General features: G+C 55.1%; 3 protein-coding genes across 8 annotated transcripts in view; 1 reads left to right on the forward strand and 2 right to left on the reverse strand.

Annotated features, from left to right (window-relative positions):
- Window positions 1-13,379, reverse strand: part of MOB3A (MOB kinase activator 3A) — a 30,090-nt gene extending 16,711 nt beyond the window's left edge. The window contains exons 1-3 of one of the 4 annotated variants that reach the window (XM_025293115.2): window positions 13,128-13,379; window positions 7,785-7,897; window positions 2,015-2,537 (exon numbers count right to left, since the gene is read on the reverse strand). In XM_025293115.2, coding sequence (XP_025148900.1) covers window positions 2,015-2,435 — 421 coding nt within the window. In that variant the 5' untranslated portion in view covers window positions 2,436-2,537; window positions 7,785-7,897; window positions 13,128-13,379. Of the gene's footprint in view, window positions 1-2,014; window positions 2,538-7,784; window positions 7,898-13,127 lie in introns of those variants that run through there. The other 3 variants (XM_025293114.2, XM_006041137.3, XM_044947894.1) reach the window with 3 other exon arrangements.
- Window positions 13,380-13,680: 301 nt separating this feature from the next.
- Window positions 13,681-16,779, forward strand: IZUMO4 (IZUMO family member 4). Of its 2 annotated transcripts, XM_006041136.3 has the most exons (9): window positions 13,681-13,910; window positions 14,001-14,081; window positions 14,211-14,282; window positions 15,103-15,129; window positions 15,227-15,302; window positions 15,452-15,499; window positions 15,584-15,598; window positions 15,935-15,952; window positions 16,436-16,779. In XM_006041136.3, the coding sequence occupies exons 1-9, from the start codon at window positions 13,697-13,699 to the stop codon at window positions 16,524-16,526; spliced, it is 642 nt and encodes a 213-aa protein (XP_006041198.1). In that variant the 5' UTR covers window positions 13,681-13,696; the 3' UTR covers window positions 16,527-16,779. The 2 variants fall into 2 exon arrangements, with proteins under 2 accessions (XP_006041198.1, XP_006041197.1); XM_006041135.3 differs by lacking the exon at window positions 15,935-15,952.
- A 1,496-nt stretch (window positions 16,780-18,275) lies between these two features.
- The window catches only part of AP3D1 (adaptor related protein complex 3 subunit delta 1), a 33,759-nt gene continuing 30,149 nt past the window's right edge, over window positions 18,276-21,885 (reverse strand). For both annotated transcript variants that reach the window (XM_025293110.2, XM_025293109.2), the window contains one exon: window positions 18,276-19,390. In XM_025293110.2, the coding sequence (XP_025148895.1) occupies window positions 19,295-19,390 (96 nt within the window). In that variant the 3' untranslated portion in view covers window positions 18,276-19,294. The remainder of the gene's footprint in view (window positions 19,391-21,885) is intronic.

The following is a 21,885-nucleotide window of genomic DNA, read 5'->3' on the forward strand; positions in this document are numbered from 1 at the left end:
ACCAGCGTAGGGGGCAGGATGAACTTTTGGACCTGTGCTTTCTCTGTTCGGCCACAGATCTAGCCCTGAAGAGCACGGGAGGCTCCTGTTCTGAGCAGCACCGCAAACAAGCAAAGAGAAGCACTTCAGTCCACTGGGGGTGGGGGTGCAGGTGGAACCAGGCCGAGGGGTAGGGCTGGAAGATACGGCCTAGGCCAGGCAGCCCCTAACCTCTGCTGGGCAGCTGGGTGACATCTGCCAAATTCATTTCTCTCACTCTTCTCATGCTCTCCTCTCTGGTGGGTGAGCACTGACTCGAGGCAGGTCTGAGTTCTAGGAGGTGGACCCCTCAGGGCCTCAGATGGTCCCAGCAAAGCAGTGACTCAGGATGATAGGGAGAAGGTACAGACCTGGACCTGGCAACCTGACAGGAGACCACCCAGGAATCTGTTTCTGATGACTATGGGATGGCCTTCTCCCAGGTGGGTCCCTGGAAGCCCCTTGCCAGAGTCAACGTGGTTCACTGTACGGACAGTGAGTGAGGCCTGGGGGTGAGAAACTCAATGAAGCACACAGCATGGCAGCAGCCCAAAGCCAGGCACGAGGCCTGCTCACCAGTAGGCCTACCAGGACTCCAAGTAGCCCGGATGAACATGAGAATAACATCTACTGTCTCCTGGGACCATTTAGCGGCTCAGGACAATTATCTCCCAGTTCCTGAGGCCAGAGTCCACATGGTGCCCTGAGTTGGAGTCCAGCTGTGGGCAGAGCTGGGTCCTCCACAGGCTCCAGGGAAAACCCGGTCCCATCTTTTCTGGGCTTATGGTCCCTTCTTCCTCCCATCACCTCACCACCTTCTGCCCCGCTGGGTAACGAGTCTCCATCTGCCCCCTCATTAGGACCTTGTGATGACATTTAGGGCTCACTCAGATAATCCAGAATTGTCTATCTCAAGATCCTTTAACTATATGTGTTAGTCGCTCAGTTGGGTCTGACTCTTTGCTATCCCATGGAGTGTAGCATGCCGGGTTCCTCTGTCCATGGAATTCTCCAGGCAAGGATACTAGAGGAGGTAGCCATTCCCTTCTCCCAGGGATTGAACCTGGGTCTCCTGCACTGCATGCAGATTCTTTAAAATCTGAGCCACCAGGGAAGCCTTTGCTTGAAGCAAAATGTGTCCCTTCACACACAGGAGCATCACTCAGTCATGAAAAGGAGAGAAGCCCTGACACTCGCTACCATGTGGATGGACCCTGAGAATACGACACTCAGTGTGAGAAGTAGACACAGGACATACAGGGTGTGATTCCACCAATGGGAAACGTTCAGAACAGGCAAAGCCACAGATACAGACAGTGGGTTCCTGGTCGTCAGGAGCTGGGGAGGCTGTGCGGAAGGGGATGGGGCTGCAGTTCTAGGGGACTGCTGAAGGGGATGGGGCTTCTTTTAGGGTGACGGATTTTTTTCCTTGGCTGCGCAGGGTCTTCACTGTTGCACGTGGGCTTTCTCCAGTTGCAGTGCGCAGGCTTCTCTTGTTGCAGAGTATGGGCTCTAGAGTACAGACTCAGTAGTTGTGGGGCACAGGCTTAGCTGCCCCTCAGCATGTGGGATCTTCCCAGACCAGGGATGGAACCCGTGTCCCCTGCATTGGCAGGCGGATTCTTTTTTTTTTTTTTTAATTTTATTTTATTTTTAAACTTTACGTAATTGTATTAGTTTTGCCAAATAGGCAGGCGGATTCTTAACCACTGGACCAGGGAAGCCTCCAGGGTGATGGATTTAGATAGAGCTGATAGCTGCACGACACTGTGAATGTACTATAAGGCCGCTGAACTGCATTTTTTTAATTTGCCTTACCTTGTAGCGTGTGAGGTCTTAGTTCCCCAACCGTGCCCCATGAAGCAGAAGCGTGGAGTCCCCACCACTGGACCACCAGGGAAGCCCCTGAACCATGCACTTTAAATGGGTGGATGTAGTGGTGTACTCCATCCCGATAAAGTTGACCCTAAAAGAACACGAAAGCGCAGAGACTCACCGACGTTGGTGGGGAAGACGTCCTCATTGTTGATCTGCACCTCAATCCAGTCCATGAGCAGGTCCATGTAGCGGGGGGCTGACAGTGCCGTGGGCCGCCGGAACTTGTGCTCGTCCTGCCAACGGTACTCGTACTTGGGGCCGCCCGACATGATGGGGCAGGAGCGCTCGGTGCAGCCGTCGCTGATGGTGCCGTAGATGAGGTTGACGCGGTTGAAGAAGTCCACCACGTGCACGGCCACCCAGTCGTTGAGCTCCTCGCCAGCGGGCAGCTGCACCGCCAGCTTCAGGTCCAGCCCTGCGTTCAGCGAGGCCTGCGCCTTCTTGTGCAGCTCGAAGCGCTGGGTGCCCGGCTCGAACTTGCGCTTGGGCCGGAAGGTCTTGTCCTTGTTGAAGACCTGCTTTAGGAAGGGGTTGGACATCTTGGCCGTGCACTCAGGACACCCCCCACGAGGTTTCTGAGGGGAAGGCCGGGCAGGGTGCTCACGACAGGAAGGTCACAGGGCCCCAAGGCTCCCTCAGACCTGGAACACACAAAAAGGAAACACCATGAGCCTTCCTGGAACCTGTTCTAGACGCACCAGCGGGTGGACTGGGGACATTCCTGGGACATGTGGTTAAGTTTCAGCAAAAGGGCACACAGAACTTCCCCGGCACATCCCCTCTGTGCCCAGAGGCTTTTGGTAAAGAGAAAGTTGCTGGCCCTACATGCCACCTGAGGGCGGGCCCCTCAGGCTAGGTGGCAGCCTCTGTGAAGACATGTCCATAGCCAGGGATCTGCAAATGAATCTTATCTGGAAAGAGAGTCTTTGCAGATTGATTAAGGATCTTGGGTTGCCCTATTCCTGGACTATCCGGGCACCCCAAATCCAGTGATGAATGTCCCTGTAAGAGGCCGTGTGATGATGGACACAGAGATGGAGTGATGGGTCTACAAACCAGGAGACGCCAAGGACCAGTGGCACTGGTGGAGCTGGGAGGGAGCCCCAGGAGGAACTAGCTCTGCCCACACTCCAATCGTGGGGCTTCTGGGCTCCAGGGAAGGACGGGCATGAATTCCTGCTGCCTCTGCTCCTCTCTGGGTCTCGTGTCACAGTCTCGTCTCTGGACCAGGGACCTCCATAACCCCATGTGCTCTCAGCTCTCTAGCCTAACATCTGCACAGCTCCATGTCCAAGGGGCAGATATGAATCTGGGGGACACTACCCACCCTGATGTACCACCTAAGTGAAGATGCCTCCACGAGTTCTCTGGTCTTGTCACAGATGCCACTCATTTTGGGGACGAGGCCCCAGTGTAGGGGCTGCACTGCCATGGCCCTGCTCTGATGAACAGGCCCCTCCCAAGCCTCTGTTCTGTGCTGTCTTCCCTGTCACATTGGAGTAACAGACCCCACCTCAGGGGGCATGAAAGGGTGAAATCAAGCACAAGGAGCCTGGGTCGGGCTCACACTTGGGACCAGTCACGTGCTGCTCCTTCACCATCACCGCTCCGATGGCCACGCTGGCCCACCGCCCCTTGTCTCCATCTCCGGTTGAAGTAGATATGCTTTCCCGGGCGTGGACCTGGCCAGGACTGGGTGGGGTGGAGGTATCCTAGGAGCTCACCCAGGAGCAGCAGCAGAGGGGGAAGTGGGCCCGGGTTGGGAGAAGCGGAAGCACTGCCCAGGCTGGGCTCCAGCACACACAGCCCTGCACTCCTGGTGAAATGAAAAACCACTTACACGTAATGTTGTAATAAACCCCTCTGGAGTCAGTTTCTTGGCCCTGGGACCTTGACCCTCCAGACCAAGCACGCTGTGCAGCAAACTGCCACAAACCGAGAGGCTTCGAACAGCCCACATTCACAATCAGAAACTTCTGGACATTCCATGTCTGAGAAGACCTCGTGTGTCCTTGCACAGGGATCCTGTCACCCCCAGGGGACACCGCTGTGCCACCAGGCTGACCTCAATGATGGAGAAGCTGTGACGGGGGATGGGCCCGAGGCAGGCAGGTCTGGTCACCTCAGCCCAGTTCACCCATGTCTGCACCCATGTCCATGGTCCAGATGGGGCGACCAGGAGGGGAAGGACCTCAGCAGGCAGTTAGTAAGCACTGAGTCACAACCCATCACATCCTGGAGCCCAGCATCTCCTGCAGGCTCGGCTCTTCTACACGTCAGCAGGTCAGAAATCAGGCTGATCCCCATTGGCCTGGGCCTCCTGGCCCAGCCTTCAGTGGCCGCTTGAACCTCTGGGTTAATTCCAGAGGCTGGACGGATAATGTGAAGGGCACACACCAGCGTTCTAGCCAGGGTATCCTGCCTGTAGAGCCAGGAATGATTCTGACTCTTAGTTATGAGAAATTAAAAAGAAAGAGGTTGCTCTGATCTCAAGTGAGAGGGATGGCAGTAAGCTGAGCCTTCAGAGTACTTCTTCTGGAGCATGGAGTGTGGAGGGCGGGGTTCAAAGGAGGGGTCCAGCACCTCTCCCCTCAGGGCAGGCGCAACCCTGACCCTACCTCCTTCCCCCTTCTGTGTCCTCCACGTGTCCACAGGGCCTGCTAACAGAGTCAGAGGCAGAGAGACGGGAGATGCTGCTCTGCTGACTGGGAGGATGAAGGGAGGGGCTGAGAGCCAGGGATGCGGCGCCTCTAGAAGCTGGAAAAGGCAGGAGACAATGCTCCCTTGGAGCCTTCGGAGGGACCAGCCCTGCCCACACCTGGATTTTAGCCCTGAGAGGCCTAAGCTTGAACTCGACCTCTCGAACTGTAAGAGGATAATCTGTGTGGTTTGGGCTACAAAGTCTGTGGTGATTTGTTACAGAAGCCATTGGAAACTCAGACAGAGGCTACACAGAACATCTGAAGGAACTCCAGGGAGGGTAACTCACAGCTGACACAACTGGGTCACTCGGGCCCTGGTTACATGCAGGCTGGGGACCATCTGTCCTCCCCACTGGTAGGTGAAGCCTGCTCATTCTTCTGGGCCCACTTGACCCTGTGGGTACTGGAAGGCTGATTCAAGGCAGCATGAACTATGCAAAACACAGAGGCTGAGCATCCAGGGATGGAGCCAGATGTAGGGAGCCCAGTGAGGAGGGGGGGACCTGCCGCCCCCCAACGAGGACGGCGTAATCAAAAAGGACAGTCAATAGGAACCCTCCTGTGCTGCTGGGGTAATGTAAAATGGGGTGGCTGCTGAGGAAAACAGCCCAGCAGTTTAAAAAATGCAGCTACCATCTCACCAGCAGCTCTCTCCTAAGTGTCCATCCAAGTGATGACACACGTGGACGACACATGTCCACACAAATACTTGTACATAAGTGTGTCCAGCAGTATGAGTCCTAACAGCCAAAAGGTGGAGACACCCAAATGCCCAGTAGTGGGTGAGCTGATCCACACACGGGAGCGTCCCTCAGCCATGAAAAGGAGAGAAGCCCTGACACTCGCTACCACGTGGACCAACCCTGAGGACATGATGTTCAGTGAGAGACGCAGACACAGGAGGACACACAGGGTGTGGCTCCACCCATGGGAAACGTGCAGAGCAGGCAGGTCCACAGAGACAGAGAGTAGGTTCCTGGTGGTCAGGGGCTGGGGGAGGGGATGGGGTGACTGCTGACGGGAACAGGGTTTCTTCTGAGGTGACAGAATGTTCTGGAACTGGAGAGAGGTGGCGTTACAAACAATGTGAATGGACTGAAAACAATGGAATGCACACGTGAAAGGCAGAGAGTCTGGTACATCAGTGAGAGCCAGGAAAGCTCTTATTTTTAAAGTAGGGTGAGGAGACAGAGCAAGTGTGGGTCGAAGTGCTGCTCTGGGAACCACAAAGAACAGGCCATTTCCCTCTGGGTTCAAGCTGAGGCCAGCACTGCCTGTAAAATTTGTTTGCCGTGTGAGGTGACAGCGCAGACACAGAAGACCACACGGGCTGAAAGATGCAGGCACTGACGTGTGACAGACGGAATGCTCACGCGGACAGGCCGCCTGGCGATGGGCAGGAAGCCACCTGTGCTCTGGAGTGAGGAGGCCCATCCAGAGACCAGAAGAGCCTTCACTTCCTTCCCCAAAGCTACCCTGAGGCCCCAGGCACGAGCATCACTTCCTGCCACCTTGGTTAATGCCCAGTGAGGCAGTCATGGTAACCCATGGAGCAAAGCAGAACCCTACTTTAAAGCTGGGAAGACTGAGGCCCGGACTTGCCACTGCTGACAACGGGGCCACCCCTGCCCCCTCATGTGAGGAGCATCCCCAGTCATGACGACCACAGATGTCCCCAGATGTGATCCAGTATCCCCTGGGGGCAAGAGCACCCCAGGTGAGAAACACTGGGCTAGAAGATGGTGACTCAGTACTAAGCATTAACTACTAGTGGTCACCGTTAACTAGTACCCAGTTAATGAGTAAATCACTGTTAGGCTGCACAGTTGGTAGCAGAAGGAGTCAGTGTTTGCACCCTGGACCGTGGGGATGAAACTGTGGTCCCTTCTGCCTGGCCACCCACCTCCACTGCCCCACCCTCCACTCTTCATTCCAAATCCAGGGCCCAAGTCCTTCCTGGCTGGGGCTGCTCCCGCACCAAGCACCTCTGCCGCACCTGCAGTCTGGGGCAGGTGCCTCCGGTTGTGACCCTCCCTGGTTCTGGAGGTATGGTAGAGACCTGTGCCTAGGGCCTGAAGGACAGGAAGAGGTGCCTCCGAAAAGGGAGGGCAGCCACAAATAGCCCATCTGCCGTTTTTCTCCCATTGTGGACGATCTGAGACCCCCAGGAGGCCCCAGTTAAGAGGCCACCTGCCCTGACCCTCTGTTGCAGACTAGTCGTATCCCCTGTGCTGGGTAGCGGGGACTCCTCTGTATGAGGGCACTTGTGCTGGATGTGGCGGGTGGGGACCCTGCGCCTCCACCTGCCTCCGCCCCCACCATGACCGCTAACTGCCGAGGGGCCGTGAACCTGCCCAGGTGGTTCATCTGTAAACCAAGCAGCTCTCAGGGCCACTCCAAGTGCAGGTCAAGGGACAGTCACCCTGTGTGGATTGACCAGCAATCCAAGTTGCCCTCCCTGGCACCTACTGCCTGCCAGCAATTTCTCACCCACGACTCACTTTAGCCTCCAAACACCCTTCTGCCCGGGCTGAATGCAGCCTCACTTTGGCCATGAGAAGACAAAGCAGGGTGCTATCCCTCATCCAGCCAGAGTGGGGTTGGCCTGGGCTGGCCCCTGAGCCCCCACAGCAGCCTCTGTGCACCCAGGTGTCCAGGCTCCTTATCTGCCCTATAGCCAGCCTTCTAACCCTCAAAGAGACCACACCACCAAGAAAAATGCAACCTGCCCACACCCCGCTGCTGCCTTCTATTGACTTTGGGAGCTCTGGGGCCACGTGACCTGTCAGACAGGCACAGGCTGTGGGGTGGTGAGAAGCGGACAGGGACCCCACTGACCTGGGCGATCCCACAGCTCTATCTACAGCCCATCAAGCCACGGACCAGACAAGTGCCAGGATGGTTCTAGAAGATGGGGCAGGGTGACGAAGCAGGCTTATAAGGTTCCTGCCTACTTTTCTGTCTCCTGAGAAAGTGGGAGGGTTGTTTTTTAAGTGGAAGCAATGATTTTTCAAAAACTTCCTGGATGAACAGAGTTCCCATCAAAAGCAAACAGCACTTTCTATTAAAAATACACTCCCTTGGGCTCCTGTGACCAAGGAGTGGGCAGCCACTGACAAGTGCCTTTTCCTTGAGAAGCACTCGGGAGTCACTGCAGCAACCCCCCGCCACCAAAATCCCAGGTACCGTTTCTGGGGATCCTGGGTTTCTGCCCCCTCTTAGAAGACCTCCAAGGGCAGCAAAGGGAAAACCAGGAGAGGCTTCTCGGAATCCAGCACGAGGGGCTCCCCTGGGTCTTCCTGCACATGAGATGAGTGTGGCACTTACAAACTCCAAGAGTGACAAAGGTTAAAATGACAAAATTCCCCTGCCCCAACACACACCCACCCACCCCTGTTCTTTTTCTAAAAACAAAACACAGTTCCTGTTGGCAACCGCCACACCTCAGCCCCGTCGCCACTTCCTTCCGGCGCCTCCACATCCTGCCTGGCTGATGACATTTGCCACTGTTGTGTGTAAACCCTGCCCCGGCCCAGCAGCCTTTGTGGCTGGCTAGAAGATGCTCACGGCCCAGGATCTGTCCTGTTAAAGATGGCTGCGCCTCAGGGCTGTCTCCCATCATCTAAATGTTTGTGTTTAAATACTGAGACTGCTCCCTGGGTGGGGAGGCTGCCCGCGTCCTGAAGGACACAACAAAGGCCAGGTGCTTTAGAAGGGCTCGCTACAGTCCAGCCTTCCTAGTAATCCTTTTTTTACCCACAAAAGCCAACTGATATATAATTCACATGACTATAAACCGACACAATTCAATGGATTTTAGTAAAATCATGAAGTATGCAACCATCATCACTATCTAATTCCAGAACATTCTCATCACCCCACAAAGAAACCCCATGACCATCAGCAGTTATCTCCTATCGCCCTTTTATAAGCAGAATCACATCCCCCCTCAAAAGATGTGCTGAAGTCTTAACAGGTGAAGTGATCCCATGTGGAAGCAGGACCACTGCAGATGTACTTAAGTTGAGGTCACCCTGTCCTACAAGAAGAGGGGGATCTGGACACAGACACAGACAGCCATGTGATGGAGGCAGAGATCAGGTGATGCGTCTACAAGCCCTCCAAGCCAAGGTATGACCAGGATCATTGGCCTCACAGGATGCTGGGGGTGAGGCAGCAAGGACCCTTCCTGGTGCCTCTGAGAGCCCTGAGCCCACAGCAGATAAGAGATGGCCTGAGATCTAAGCCCAGCTGTCCCCACCTCTACTGTCCTCTGCTCTACCGAGACAAAGAAGGGCTGCCAGGTGTCCACGGCCAGTGCCATGATTCTCCTCTGAAGCTCCTCCCTCTGTCTCAGTTCCCCGTGGGGGCAAACACAGATTTTCTGTTCAACAAAACAGTGTTGGGGGTCGGGGGACAGAAAGGAAAGAAATGCAGGAGAGATCGTGGGTGGTGTGTCCATGAAGGAGTCACACCTCTTCCTTCTGAGGACTTGTTCCAAAGCTGCAGGAGCCTTCACTGCGTGGTTAACTGACTGGAGAACTGTCAGAAACCATGCCTCTGAACTTCCATCCACCACAAGCCCCACCTTTTCTGGCTTCCCAAACTTCCTCTCAACATCAGGGTGGGGAGGGTATCCACCAGGCACCACACTCTCTCCAGGCATTAGGAGAGCTCCCTCCATGCTCAGCTACAGCCATGGGTCTCAAATGCGGTGACCCTGCCCCCCAGGGGCCACAGGGGAATGGGGCACTCCTGGCACTGAATGGATGGGGCCAGGGATGTTGCTCCACACCCCACAGAGGGTGCCCAGGATGGGCCCCCATTGAAAGCAGCCCAGCCCTGGATGTCTTATTTAGGACTCAGCAGCCACAGGAATGACTGTCTCCTTCCCAGAACCTGGTTTCTGAAGTCAGATTCCCCTTTTTTGCTTAAGCAGCCTGAACCTCGCAATTCCAGGAAGTCAGGAGCTCACCAGCTGGGGCATGTCCAGAAGTTCCCAGAGTAAAAACCCAAGCTCCAAGCCAGCTGCTTGGGGAATTTTTGTTCAACTTCCATTTCAAGAACCCTTGGAGATGGAGTGCAGCTCCTGGAATGATGGTTAATGGCTGACTCTTCCATGAACTTGGCTGGCTCAGGGGCATCATCACATATGAAGCAGACTGCCTTAACCTCGTTAGGAATACGAATCATCTGGAGCCCAGGAACTGAAACAGTACTTCCAAGAACCCTCTTTGGGACTGAAACAGCCACCTCTACTTTTGTTGGGAGAGAGGAACACCTAGAACGCAGCTTGTCACAGCTATGTGGGGCACCTGGTGGGCGAACACCATGGTCCAGATTTGAGAGATGACAGACATACTCTCTCCTTTAGATGGTTCAAAACAAAAGTGTACTATCAAGCCTCGAAAAGATAGGAGGAACTGTAAATGTGCATCCTTAAGTGAAAGAAGCCCACCTGAGAAGGTGACACGGTGATTCCCACTCTATGATGTTCTGGAGAAGGCAGAGCTGAGCTCTGGGGACAGAAGAAGGATCAGTGGTTGCGGGGGCCCTTGTGGGGGTGGGGAGTTTACAGGAGAGATGAATAGGTGGAGCTCAGGGGATTTTTAGGGATGTGAAACTACTCTGTGTGAAAAAATGATGGGTATGTGTCAGTGCACATCTGTCCAAACCCAGAGAGCATGCACCACTGAGCGTGAACCCACCAAATGTACTCTGGATGCTGGCTGACCGGGATGTGTCAGTGGAGGTTCATCCTGGTGACAAATGTCCTGCTTTGGTGGGCGATGCTGATAACCAGGGAGGCAATGCCCACGTGGGGGCAGGGAGCATACAGGAATTCCCTGTACCTTCCGCTCAATTATGCAGTAAGCTTAAAACTGCTCTCGAAAAATTAAGTCTATTAAAAAAAAAATTACTGGGGCTTCCCTGGTGGCTTGGGCTTTCCTGGTGGCTCAGTGGTAAAGAATCCACCTGCCAATGAAGGAGCAACTGAGCCCAGGAGTGACAATAGCAGACCATGTGCTCTAACTACTGAAGCCAATGCACCTAGAGTCTGTGCTCCAGAGAAGCCACAGCAAACAGAGGCTCACGCACCGCAGTGAAGAGCAGCCCCCACTCACTGCAGCCAGAGGAAAGCCCAAGCAACAGCAAAGACCCAGAACAACCAAAGAATAAATAAATTAAAGTAAAAACAATCTAAAAACTTACAGCTAACACAAATTTATCATTTACAACACGCCAAGCACTTGGCTAAATCCTGTGAATTGCTCACCCCACTTAAGAAATAACTAAAGCCACAGATAGGAAGCAGAAAATGATGAATCCTAAGAAAGAAGGCATAAAGAAAGAACACATTTACACATCTTTGCATAAAGAACAAATGCCATGGGACTTCCTTGGTGGTCCAATGGCTAAGACTCTGTGCTGTCAATGCAAGGGAACCTGGTCAGGGAACTAGATCCTAAATGCAGAAACTAAGAGTTCATATGCTACAAATAAAAAAGAGCCTGCCTGCTGCAACTAAGACCTGATACAGTCAAATAAATATTTTTTTAAAAAAATGGCTTGGAAGACACTGAAATACATGTTGCATGTGTAATTTTTAACTTTTTGGCAGCCACATTAAAAAGTAACAAAAAGAAAAGAAACAAGTGACTTTAACATTGATTTTATATATATATACTACTGAGCCTAAGAGCACCAAAATATCACTTTAACATCTAACCAGGATAGAAAATACTAAGGAACTATTTTGCACACCTCCTACCCCACCCCCGCCTTAACACTCCCAAGTTTCCAGAGACTGCTGTGTATTTTACACGAAGGGCACATCCCATTTTGAAATAGCCATGTTCAAGTGATCACTAGCCATGAACAGCCAGTGGCTACTGCACCGGACAGCTCAGCTCTGGAGGGTTTTAAAAGGGGGAACCACCCCTGTCGCCATCAGGACAGAAGCAGTGGGACAGTTGCTATTTGAGGTGGGACTCTGGGGAGGGGAGAAGCTCTGGACTGGAGCAGGCTGAGGTTCCCCGTAAACAAACACAGGGCACCTTGGGAAGGGAGGGGAGAAACAGAGTGCCTCAGGGTGCGGGCAGGCAGGGGTGGGGCAGCCAAGACTTCCACTTGCTTCACTCCATAATCAGTACAACAGACAGTGACAGGCTACCATGAACTTGGGGTGGGGTGGGAGGTGGATGGGCACTCAGGGCTTTGGGAGGCTGCAGCGCCCTATCCTGACATTGGCCAGGGCCAGGATTCTTGGCATCACTCATCATTCTTGGCTGAGTCTGTAAAATGGGCTCATAAGAGTCCCTGAACTTTATGTTGGGTGGAGGGAGGAACCAAGAAGCAGCTAGCAAAGACCAAGTGTAACAGAAGCAAGTCCAAGATCACAAAGTGCAGACAGGGAGTGAGGTGAAATATGCAAAATGCTTGTGTATCACATGCCAAAATTTATCCAAGTGTATCTCTGAATGAATGCAGTTGATTGGGCGTCAACCAGACTCTATAAAAAGGTTAAAAAAAAAAAGATACAAGGGGTAGAAAGCACCTGCAGATAAAGAATGGAAGACTTTTACTCCAAAATGAGCAGTGGCTCTCTGGGTGGGAGCATCACTGGCTATTTATTTGCTACTATGTGACTCTCTGTATTTTCCAGTCACCCTCAGGCTTCCCTTTTCGGTGACATTTAGTAAAGTACATAGTCATTTAAAGCAAATGCAAGCCCTAGAGTCAGTGAAGAGATGAAGTAGGGGGGTTAGCCGGTGGGCAGTGCCAACATTCAAACACCTCCCGCCCAGCCCGTGCCCACTGCTCAGGGGCTCTGGGGACCAGGAAGACTGCTTTCAGAGGGCGGGGGTCACAGTGCGCTGGGGGCCCTAAAATCTTTGGACTTTCCATCCAAACCAGGACGTGAGGTCCTGGTTATTGATACCAGAAGGGGGTGGCTCTGGTAACCACTTCTGCTGCTGCTGCTAAGTCGCTTCAGTCGTGCCCGACTCTGTGCGACCCCATAGACGGCAGCCCACCAGGCTCCTCTGTCCATGGGATTCTCCAGACAAGAACACTGCAGTGGGTTGCCATTTCTTCCTCCAATGCATGAAAGTGAAAAGTCAAAGTGAAGTCGCTCAGTCATGTCCGACTCTTAGCGATCCCATGGACTGCAGCCTACCAGGCTCCTCCGTCCATGGGATTTTCCAGGCAAGAGTACTGGAGTGGGGTGCCATTGCCACTGGTAACCACTAATTCCACCAAGGGCCCGCCACCGGCTCCCGCCCCTCCACCACCGTCCATCCCTCTGAGGGACCCGGCCTCCCCGCCGCCCGCGGTTGCCCCCCTGATGGAACCGGCCTTCCCGCTGTCGCTCCCCTGAGGGATCCGGCCTCCCCGCCGTCTCCCCTCCGAGGAACCCGGCCTCCCCGCCTTCGACCCCCTGAGGGACCGGCCTCCTTGCTACTCGCGGTCGCCCCTCTGTGGGGCCCGACCTCCCTGCCGGGCGCGCTGGCCACTCTGAGGACTCACCTGCCACCTGCCTCCTGCTGCCGGAAGAGTTGGGTCAAGTTCGCCGCTGGACCCAGTTCCCGGGCCGCTGGCCAGTCCGGCCTCGTTGCCAGGCCCGGAGTAATTTCGCACACAACCGCCCCGCCCCTCACCGGATATACTTCCGCTCCAGGGCAAGGCCTCCCCGGAAACAAGAGCCGGGGAGGCCTGCGGGCGGAACTTGCTGTGTGCCGCGAGCAAGAGACGCGGCCTCGAACCGGTAGGCCCGCCTGGAAGGAGGAGCTTTGCGATGGCTGTGGGCGCATGCGTGAGGCGCGGTCGGGGGCGGGGCCAACAAGGGGGTGGAGCTTCCTTTTGGAGTGGCCGCTCCTGGGCGGGGCCTGAAAGAGGAACCTGCGCCCTCTGTTGCCCGTTACAGGGGCGAGGCCTACGCCGCGGGCGGGGCAGGGTCGTGGCCCTCCTGAGAGGGCGCCGTTGGTTGGTGCGCGGCGGAGGGGCGTGGCACGGGGGCGCCGTTGGTTGGTGCGCGGCGGACGAGGGAGTGGCGCGGGAGGCGCCGTCGGTTGGTCGGCGGCGGGCGGGGGCGGGCCATGGCCCTGCTGCTGTGCCTGGGCCTGACAGCAGCGCTGGCCCGCGGCTGCTTGCACTGCCATGGTAACTTCTCGGATAAGTTTTCCTTCTACCGTCATCACGTGAACCTCAAGTCCTGGTGGGTGGGCGACATCCCCGTGTCGGGCTCTCTGCTGAGCGACTGGAGCCAGGACACAATGAAGGAGCTGCACCTGGCCATCCCCGCGGAGATCAGTGAGTGCGGGGGTCCCTCACGGGCGGAGCCCCCGGCCCTGCCAGACCCCGGACCCAGGCGGCTCACACACCTCCTTCTCCCGCCCCCAGCCCGGGAGAAGCTGAACCAAGTGGCGAACGCCGTGTACCAGAGGATGGATCAACTGTACCAGGGAAAGATGTACTTCCCGGGTGAGGGGCCCACCGCCGCGGGCTGGAAAATGAGGCAGAGCCCAACCGCCCCCAGACATTTAAAGTCCACCCACCGCCTGAATCTGACCGCCGGAGGCTGACGGCCCCCTCTCCGCCTCCTCTTATCAGGGTATTTCCCCAACGAGCTGCGAGCTATCTTCCGGGAGCAGGTGCACCTCATCCAGAATGCCATCATCGAAAGTGAGCAAAGGAGAGGGCTGGCGGGACAGCGGGGAAGATGCTGCCCAAGGCCTGAGGACCCAGGGCCATGGGAGTATTTCAGTCTCCTTACAGGCCAGAGTCTGGTCAGGGTGTGGCTCAGACTGCAGTAATGTGAACAGGGAGTCTGGCATGGTGCAGCCAGGTGTCAGGACTCAGAAAGGCCATGGGGGTGGGGGAGAGAAGGGCCGCTCTCTGCAGGAGTAACAGTTTCATCCAGTAGGCACCAACAGAACACCTTGATGGATAAATCCCACCTATCCCTGCCACATCCCCTGTGGGTCCCTGGAGGCCTCAGAGCTTTGCTGCCACCCTCCCATCTGGTTTGCTCCATCCCAGGCTGGGGCCGGGGACTCCCTGGTGGCTCAGTGGTAAAAAACCCACCTGCCAATGCAGGGGACACTGGTTTGATCCCTGGGTCGGGAAGAACCCCCTGGAGAAGGAAATGGCAACCCACTCCAGTATTCTTGCTTGGAGAAGCCCTGGAGCCTGGCATGCTACAGTCCATGGGGTCACAGTCGGACATGACTTCGTGACTGAACGACAACAAACAATGGGAATTCCCTGGTGGTCCAGTGACTAAGACTTCGTGCTTCTAATGCAGGGGGCCCAGATTAGATTCCTGGTCACGAACTGTATCCCACATGCTGCAATGCAGACAACAACAACAAGGCTGCGGCCCACCTAAGTGGCCAATGGACAGGGGCTGAACCTTGGGCAACCTGGGAGGCGGGGGCTGGGGAGGAACAGCGGAACAGGCCAAGCCTAATAAGGCACCATCTGTGCCCTTGCCCTACCACAGGCCGCATCGACTGTCAGCGTCACTGTGGTGAGTGAGCCTTGGTCCTGGCTGTGGGGTGCCACAGCAGCTGGGGCCTCCAAGGCTGAGGGTGAGGGGAGCCCGCAGCACCTCTGGTGTGTTGCAGGCATCTTCCAGTACGAGACTATCTCCTGCACCAACTGCACGGATTCGCACGTCGTCTGCTTTGGCTACAACTGCGAGTAGGGCTAAGGCGCGGGCAGCTGCCTGTGCTGAGGGGCCCCTGCCCACAGGGTCCCAGGGTCTCCCTGAAAGGGCCCCTCATCACCCGGGTAAGGGGGAGGGGAGCCCTGCAGCTGGCCCCTGAGTGTCCATGCCCGTGTTCCCGCAGGTCATCAGCGCAGTGGGAGAGAGCAGTGCAGGGCCTCCTCCAGTACATGTGAGTGGGGGCAGCTGGGCACAGGGCGAGGGGATCCTGATTGAGGCCACTTGGCCCCTGACTCCAAAATTGTTGTCGTTGTAGAAATAAGTGGCACAGGTAAGTCCCCTCTACCCAAGGGCAATGTGCATGTGCCCTCACAGGTAAGTATGTGCCCAGGCAGCCACAGGAGACAAGCACCTGGCCCTGGTGTTGGGGACCGAGCCTCTACCTCCCAGGGTCTCTGAGCTCAGCTGGCACAAGGGCGCACATCCTGGTTTGGGGGTCCCCACAGACCCAGGTCCTACCCCTGCCCCAGGTGGGTGGCAGGGCTGTGGTTAGAGCTGGTGAGGGCACCCCCGGTGAATATGTGCCCCCATGGAAGGGCCTGAGGACCACAGGCACAGCCTTACCCCCAAAGCTTGGAGCTAACCAGGGCCCTGTCATGTGTTTCAGAATGGACACCAATACAAGGTAAGGTCCCCCCAGGCCCATCCTCCTGGGATTGTGGGCAGTGTGGACTTTTCCAGGTCAGTGGGGGCAGACAGGGCGTCGTATGGGATGGGTGCAGCCAGGCAGGATGTCACCTCGGCAATCACATCCATGCTATCACGCCATGAATAAACATGAGCTCCCCTCCTCCTCGCCTGGAGGCACAAAACCACTCCAGACTTGTGAGTGACCCAGTGGGGGAAGCTGCAGGGACCCGGGCGGGCTCTGCCTAAACCAGAGGTCAAAACCCCAGCACCCCCGGCCCTGCCCTGCTCCCTTCACAGACCCCGTCGTGAGTGTTGGGTATAAGTGACCCCACTGGTGTCCAAGCCCAACTCGAGGGTCTGTCTGGAGCCCTGCTACATGCCCCCTTTGGGACGAGGGGCCTGGGCCCCAGCAGAGGCCCGCCAGGGAGGACAAGGCAGGGCAGGAGAGGAAGCACTGGGGTGCCCCATCTCCTTGCAGCTTGATATCACCAAGCTTCACATGTCTGGAGCCCCCACACCTGGCCAACCTGACTCTGGAAAACGCCTCCGAGTGCCTGACGCAGCACTGAGGGCAGCCCGGCCGGCCAGACCCGTCCCGCCACAGTGCAGGGCCAGAACTCCGCTGGACCGGCTCGGCCAGACCCTGTGGAACAGGCCTACTGCTGCCTGGGGGCCCCACCTGCCTTGGAGCCCGGGGCCAGGCCAGGCCAGGCCAGGGCCGGGAGGAGGGGATGGGAGATAGATGACTTTGTATATAGCGCAGCGTAGATGCGGGCAGGATTGCAGCCATGTGATGGAATGATTAAATATCCCTGATGTTTCTCCTCCTGGAGCTGTCCTTGTCGGGGCTGTGGGCTGGGACCCAAGCGAGGTGTGTGCCGGGTGCAGGGGGTGCTTCCCAGGAACCTGTAATGTCCAGTGGTTAAGAATCCGCCTGCCAACTGAAGGGATAACCATTATATCCCTGATCAGGGAACTAGAGCCCACAGGCTGCACGGCAACTAAGCCCACGTGCTGCAACTACTGAAGCCTGCATGCCCTAGGGTGCGTGCACCGCAACTAGAGTAGCCTGTGCACAGCAAAAAAGAACCAGCACAGGAAAAGAAAAAAGTTCCTGGTGGGCCGCACACAACCAGCCTTCAGGGCGATTGGCTCTTTGGATGATTCAAAGGGAGGCTGTTTGGTAAAAACCAGGGCCAGCTTCGGTGCGTCCTGGGGCTTCTGTCACATCAGCTGCACCATGGCACCTGCTGTCACCACCATGGCCTGGCTTCTTTCTCAGATGCCCCACGTGGGCTGTGAAAGGGCAGGCCCAAACTGGCTCAATCCAGGGCTCAGCTTTGGTCCAGCAGATGGGAGGGGATGGAAGCAATGCAGGGGATGGAAGCACACCATGGCAAGTCTGGCAGTTCTTGGAGTCCTGGGCTGGGCCCTTCCTGGCCTGGGTGGCTGCTAACCTCCTTACTCAGGTAAGGGGCCTCCGCTTGGGGAGGAGGTGCCTTCCAGCCGAGGTTTCATTGATGGACTGCTGGCCTCACTTGGCCAGGAGCACTGAGGTCAGGGGACTGGTGAGTGGAAGACTGGGGAACTCTCAGATGCCCAGGACCTGAGCTGGGCCCACACACTGTATCAGGATGGGCCAATGACCCAGGGGCCACCTGAGGGGCCTTTGTGCAGGGCTCTGCAACTGCCCCGGTTTTGGGTTTCAGGTTAGAGGTGATCTGGGTTATCTGCTGACACAACCCTCCGTCCACGTGGCGTCAGTAAAGCTGTCAGGAACATAGGGAATTGAAACAGCGGCAGGGCCTCCCTTTCAGCATCTGCTCCTGCCAATCCCTGGGGCTCTGGGCCCCACACACTGTGTCTGGACCCCTGACCCTGCCCTCTTCTCATTGAATGCTGCCAAGATTAGAAATGAGGGGTTCAACTTTAACACAACTTTCATTGGACTTAAACTTTAGTGATATTTCCACTCATCCTGCACAACTTTTACCAGAGGGGTTCCCTGGAAAGGGACAGCAGTTGCTAGGCCCCGTGGAGTCCTGTGAGGGGATGGGTATCAGGTGTCTCCTTGCTGTTACCGCTGGGGCCCAGGAGCCCAGAGGACCACACCCCTCCGGAGGGGACAAGAGGTACAGGCAGAAGGGCAGGGGCACCCTAGCTTTGCAATGCAACCGGCACAAGGGTGCCCTGTGGCCCCCTCTGACCCCCAGTGCTGCAAGACTGTCCAGAGGTCTGGCTGTATGCTGACCCCCCCAACACTGGGGAAGAATCCCCTACTCAGGGCACATGTTGCCAAAGGCAAGAGACCCAATGGATAAACGCCTGTTTTGCAAGTTTATTGGATCATCTTGACACAAAATCATTACAGCAGCATGGTATGTCTCTCCTTTACACGGGAATGTCGATAGCAAATAAATTCTTATATAACACATCATACAATTTAGAGATTCTAGAATCACTGCACAGGATTCTGTAATAGGTTACTCTACATGCTAAAGTGACAGTTTTCATCAAAAGAAGTTAAAATGTCATTGAGGACCATCATCTTTGAGGAAAGTTCAGTCTCACGGGGGTGGGCTGGGGTCCCCCCCTGCCCCTGAGGTGCATCTCAGGGGCCCAGCCACCCCCGGACCCACTGGTTCCCAGCAAGGAAACAGGGCCAGGCCCAGGCCCTTCCACAGGTGCAGACACAGACCTGCAGAGCATCCAGTGATGACAGGAGAGCCAGAGCTGTAGCTCTCCACCACTCACCGCAACACCCAGCTGGGCACGGAGGCCAAGGCCCTGGATCCCTGCTGGGCACTCCCCTTAGCAGACACACAGGACACGGTGATGGAACAAACAGGATGTGATGACGGCAGCCTGCAAGACTCTGCCCCATCGTGTGTCCTGGGGAGGACGTGCCCCTCGGCGTGGGGTGAAGAGGAATGTCTCCCCCGAGCAGCTGGCCTGGCCTCCACCCCTAGGGCCTACGGGCAGGAACCTGGGAACTCATGGGACTCGGACGACTTGACAGAAGCGGGACGCGCCGCTCTGTCCGGTCCCCATCCAGCCCCCGCCAGGTCCTGGCCTCGACAGCGGTCACGCTCACCCTCAGGCAGCCCCCATGGCCACAGGCACAGTCTGCTCCAGCCAGAGGAGCCCTGGCTGGCTTGGGGACTGGAAAGGGCTGCTCGCCAGAGAGTAGAGAGAAGCAAAGTAAAAAAAAGATGACAAGGTAAATCAACGCAACGTGAACTGCGAGGTCTACACAGTGGACGATGGTGGACTTGGTCAACTCCTGGCTGGACCCAGTGTGTGCAGCACGTGGCCACCCTCCTGTGGGAGGCGGCACTCAGCACGTGGCCAGCGTCTCCTTCATTTCCTCCAGCAGGTTGCTCAGCAGCGTGGGGTCGCTGCACTTCCCATCCACCGACACCGACTTCTCACCCTGTGAGTGAAACAACAGCTGGGACTCAAGAGACGCCTCCCTCTGGACATCCTCTCCTACTTCGGGGTGCTCTGATAACCCTCTTCTATTCTGGGGTGCTTTGATAACCAAGAAGAGGGGCTCCAGGTAGGACGGAGCAAGCACACCACACCCCATATCTCCCACGCCCCATGGGAGGAGCTGCAGGACCTGGAGAGGCCAGAACCACAGGGGCTCAGGACTGATGCTCTGGCAAAGGCAGGGATCCCAGCCCCTGCCTGGCCCAGCCCCTCAGGGGCACAGGGAACAGCTGAGTGCAGCACCAGATGTCCTGCAGATGGAACCTGAGTGCCAACCTTCTCCACAGGTGTGAAGAAGGCCCACAGTCTCCAATTCAAAACTTCCAAAATCAGCACTCCAAGACCATGGAAATCTTAGCTCACGTGGAAAAGACAACCCACAAATACCCACGGAGAAGAGATGGATGTCAGAATCACCTGCAAGGCTTTAAGTAGTGACTCCAAGAACCTCCCATCAGCAATCACATACATTCCTGAAGCAAGCAGGAGAACACAACATCTCAGCAAAGAAAAGGAAGAAATAAAGATCAACCCAGGGAACTTCTAGACTGGAATATACCAGCTGCACACAACAGAACTTACATGACAGAAAACTCTATGACCCTGACAAGAGATTAATGGAAATGATCCAATCTGAACAGACAGTGGAAAGGAGGTGGAGGTGGGTGAAGTAGCAAAGATTCACATCACAGGGACCCGAGACAGAGAAGACAGAGAAAGCAGTGCTGAAAAGGTACTTAAAATCATAGCTGAGAACTGAGTTGTGCAAAAGACAGAAACGCACAGATCAGCACATTCAACAGACTCCACACCATTAACAGGAGCTAGGTCCCTTTCCAGGGAACTCTTCTGGTAAAGGTTGTGCAGGATGAGTTGAAATATCACTAGAAAGTTTGTCCAGTGAAAGCACACCTGAACCCCTCATTTCTTTTTTTTTTCCCCATTAGAACTTCTTAAAGCCATTTCCCTTAAATATTTAAAGAATTTAATGGTAAGGTTTTTAAGTTATAAAATAAAAATCCCATTTGAATTTTCTGATGTACAAAAAGAGACAGAGATGAACCATTGTGACCACAGAATCAGTTTGTTACTCTGAATATTCATGAACCCCTCATTTCTAATCTCAGCAGCACGCGATGAGAAGAGGGCAGGGTCAGGGGTCCAGACACAGTGTGTGGGGCCCAGAGCCCCAGGGATTGGCAGGAGCAGATGCTGGAAGGGAGGCCCTGCTGCTGTTCCAGTTCCCTACGTTCCCGACAGCTTTACTGACGCCACGTGGATTGAGGGTTGTGTCAGCAGACAGCCCAGATCAAGGAAGTCAATACCAAGACATGTCACAAACTGCTAAAACCAAGAACAAAGGAAAACCTGAAACAGCCGGGGGGAAACAGTGCATTTCTTACTTAAGGGAAAACATTCCTTGTTGGAAACTGAGACACCAAAAGGAAATGGCCTAGTTTTGAAGCACTGTGTGAGAAAAAAACAGCAAAGCAAAAATTCTATACCCAGCAAAAACAGTCTTGACAAACAGTAAAACAAAGAATGATCGGATCAAGGACACTGAGAGAACTCACACAGTCAACAGACCTGATCTAAAGTTCTTTAGACGGAGAAAATGAGGCAGAAGACAGAGTGGAATGTGAGCAGTGAAAGCGACAGAAACGGCAGGCACGCGGGTGAGCAGACGAGGCCGTCTTGTCTCCTGAGGTCTCTGGAATCTGTAAAGCTATAATGCCCTGAAGAAAGGTGCCTTCAGTGTCTGCAGAGACAAAATCTGAGACCACCTCCTGTATGGGGGGAGGGTCAAGGGCTAAGCAAGTGTGAGGTTTTCGTGTTCCGCCTGAGCTCCAAGTAGACTGTGAACACCAAGGGTGGGGATGTAGTCCCCAGAGCTCCAGACACACAGAGACTCTGTTAACATTTACACGTGGACACTGGTAACACTCACATATGCCACAGAAGGCGAAAGCAGAAGGACGAAAGAAAAAACACAGGCAACAAACTAACTGCAAGACAAACCCCAAAATACCAGTAATACTTTAAGCACAATGCTCTGAACAATACAACTGAAAGAGACTGACAGAATGAATAAGGACATGGTATCCATGAGAAATTCTTTCCAATACAAGGATAAAGGCAGGTTTACTACAAAGGATTTGCCACATAAGCACAGACCAAATGACAGCAAGAGGGCTTCCCTGGTAGCTCAGTGGTAAAGAATCTGCCTGCCAATACAGGGGACATGGGTTCCATCCCTGGTCTGGAAAGATCCCACATGCCGTGGGGCAATCAAGCCCATGTGCCACAACTAGAGAATGGCCCATGCAGCAACAAAGACCCAGCCGTGCTATAAGTAAGTAAATAAATGTGAAGTGAAAGTCCCTCGGTTGTGTCTGACTGTGACCCCATGGACTGCATAGTCCATGGAATTCTCCA

Source organism: Bubalus bubalis, chromosome 9 (genome assembly GCF_019923935.1).
Source record: "Bubalus bubalis isolate 160015118507 breed Murrah chromosome 9, NDDB_SH_1, whole genome shotgun sequence".
NCBI lineage: Eukaryota > Metazoa > Chordata > Mammalia > Artiodactyla > Bovidae > Bubalus > Bubalus bubalis.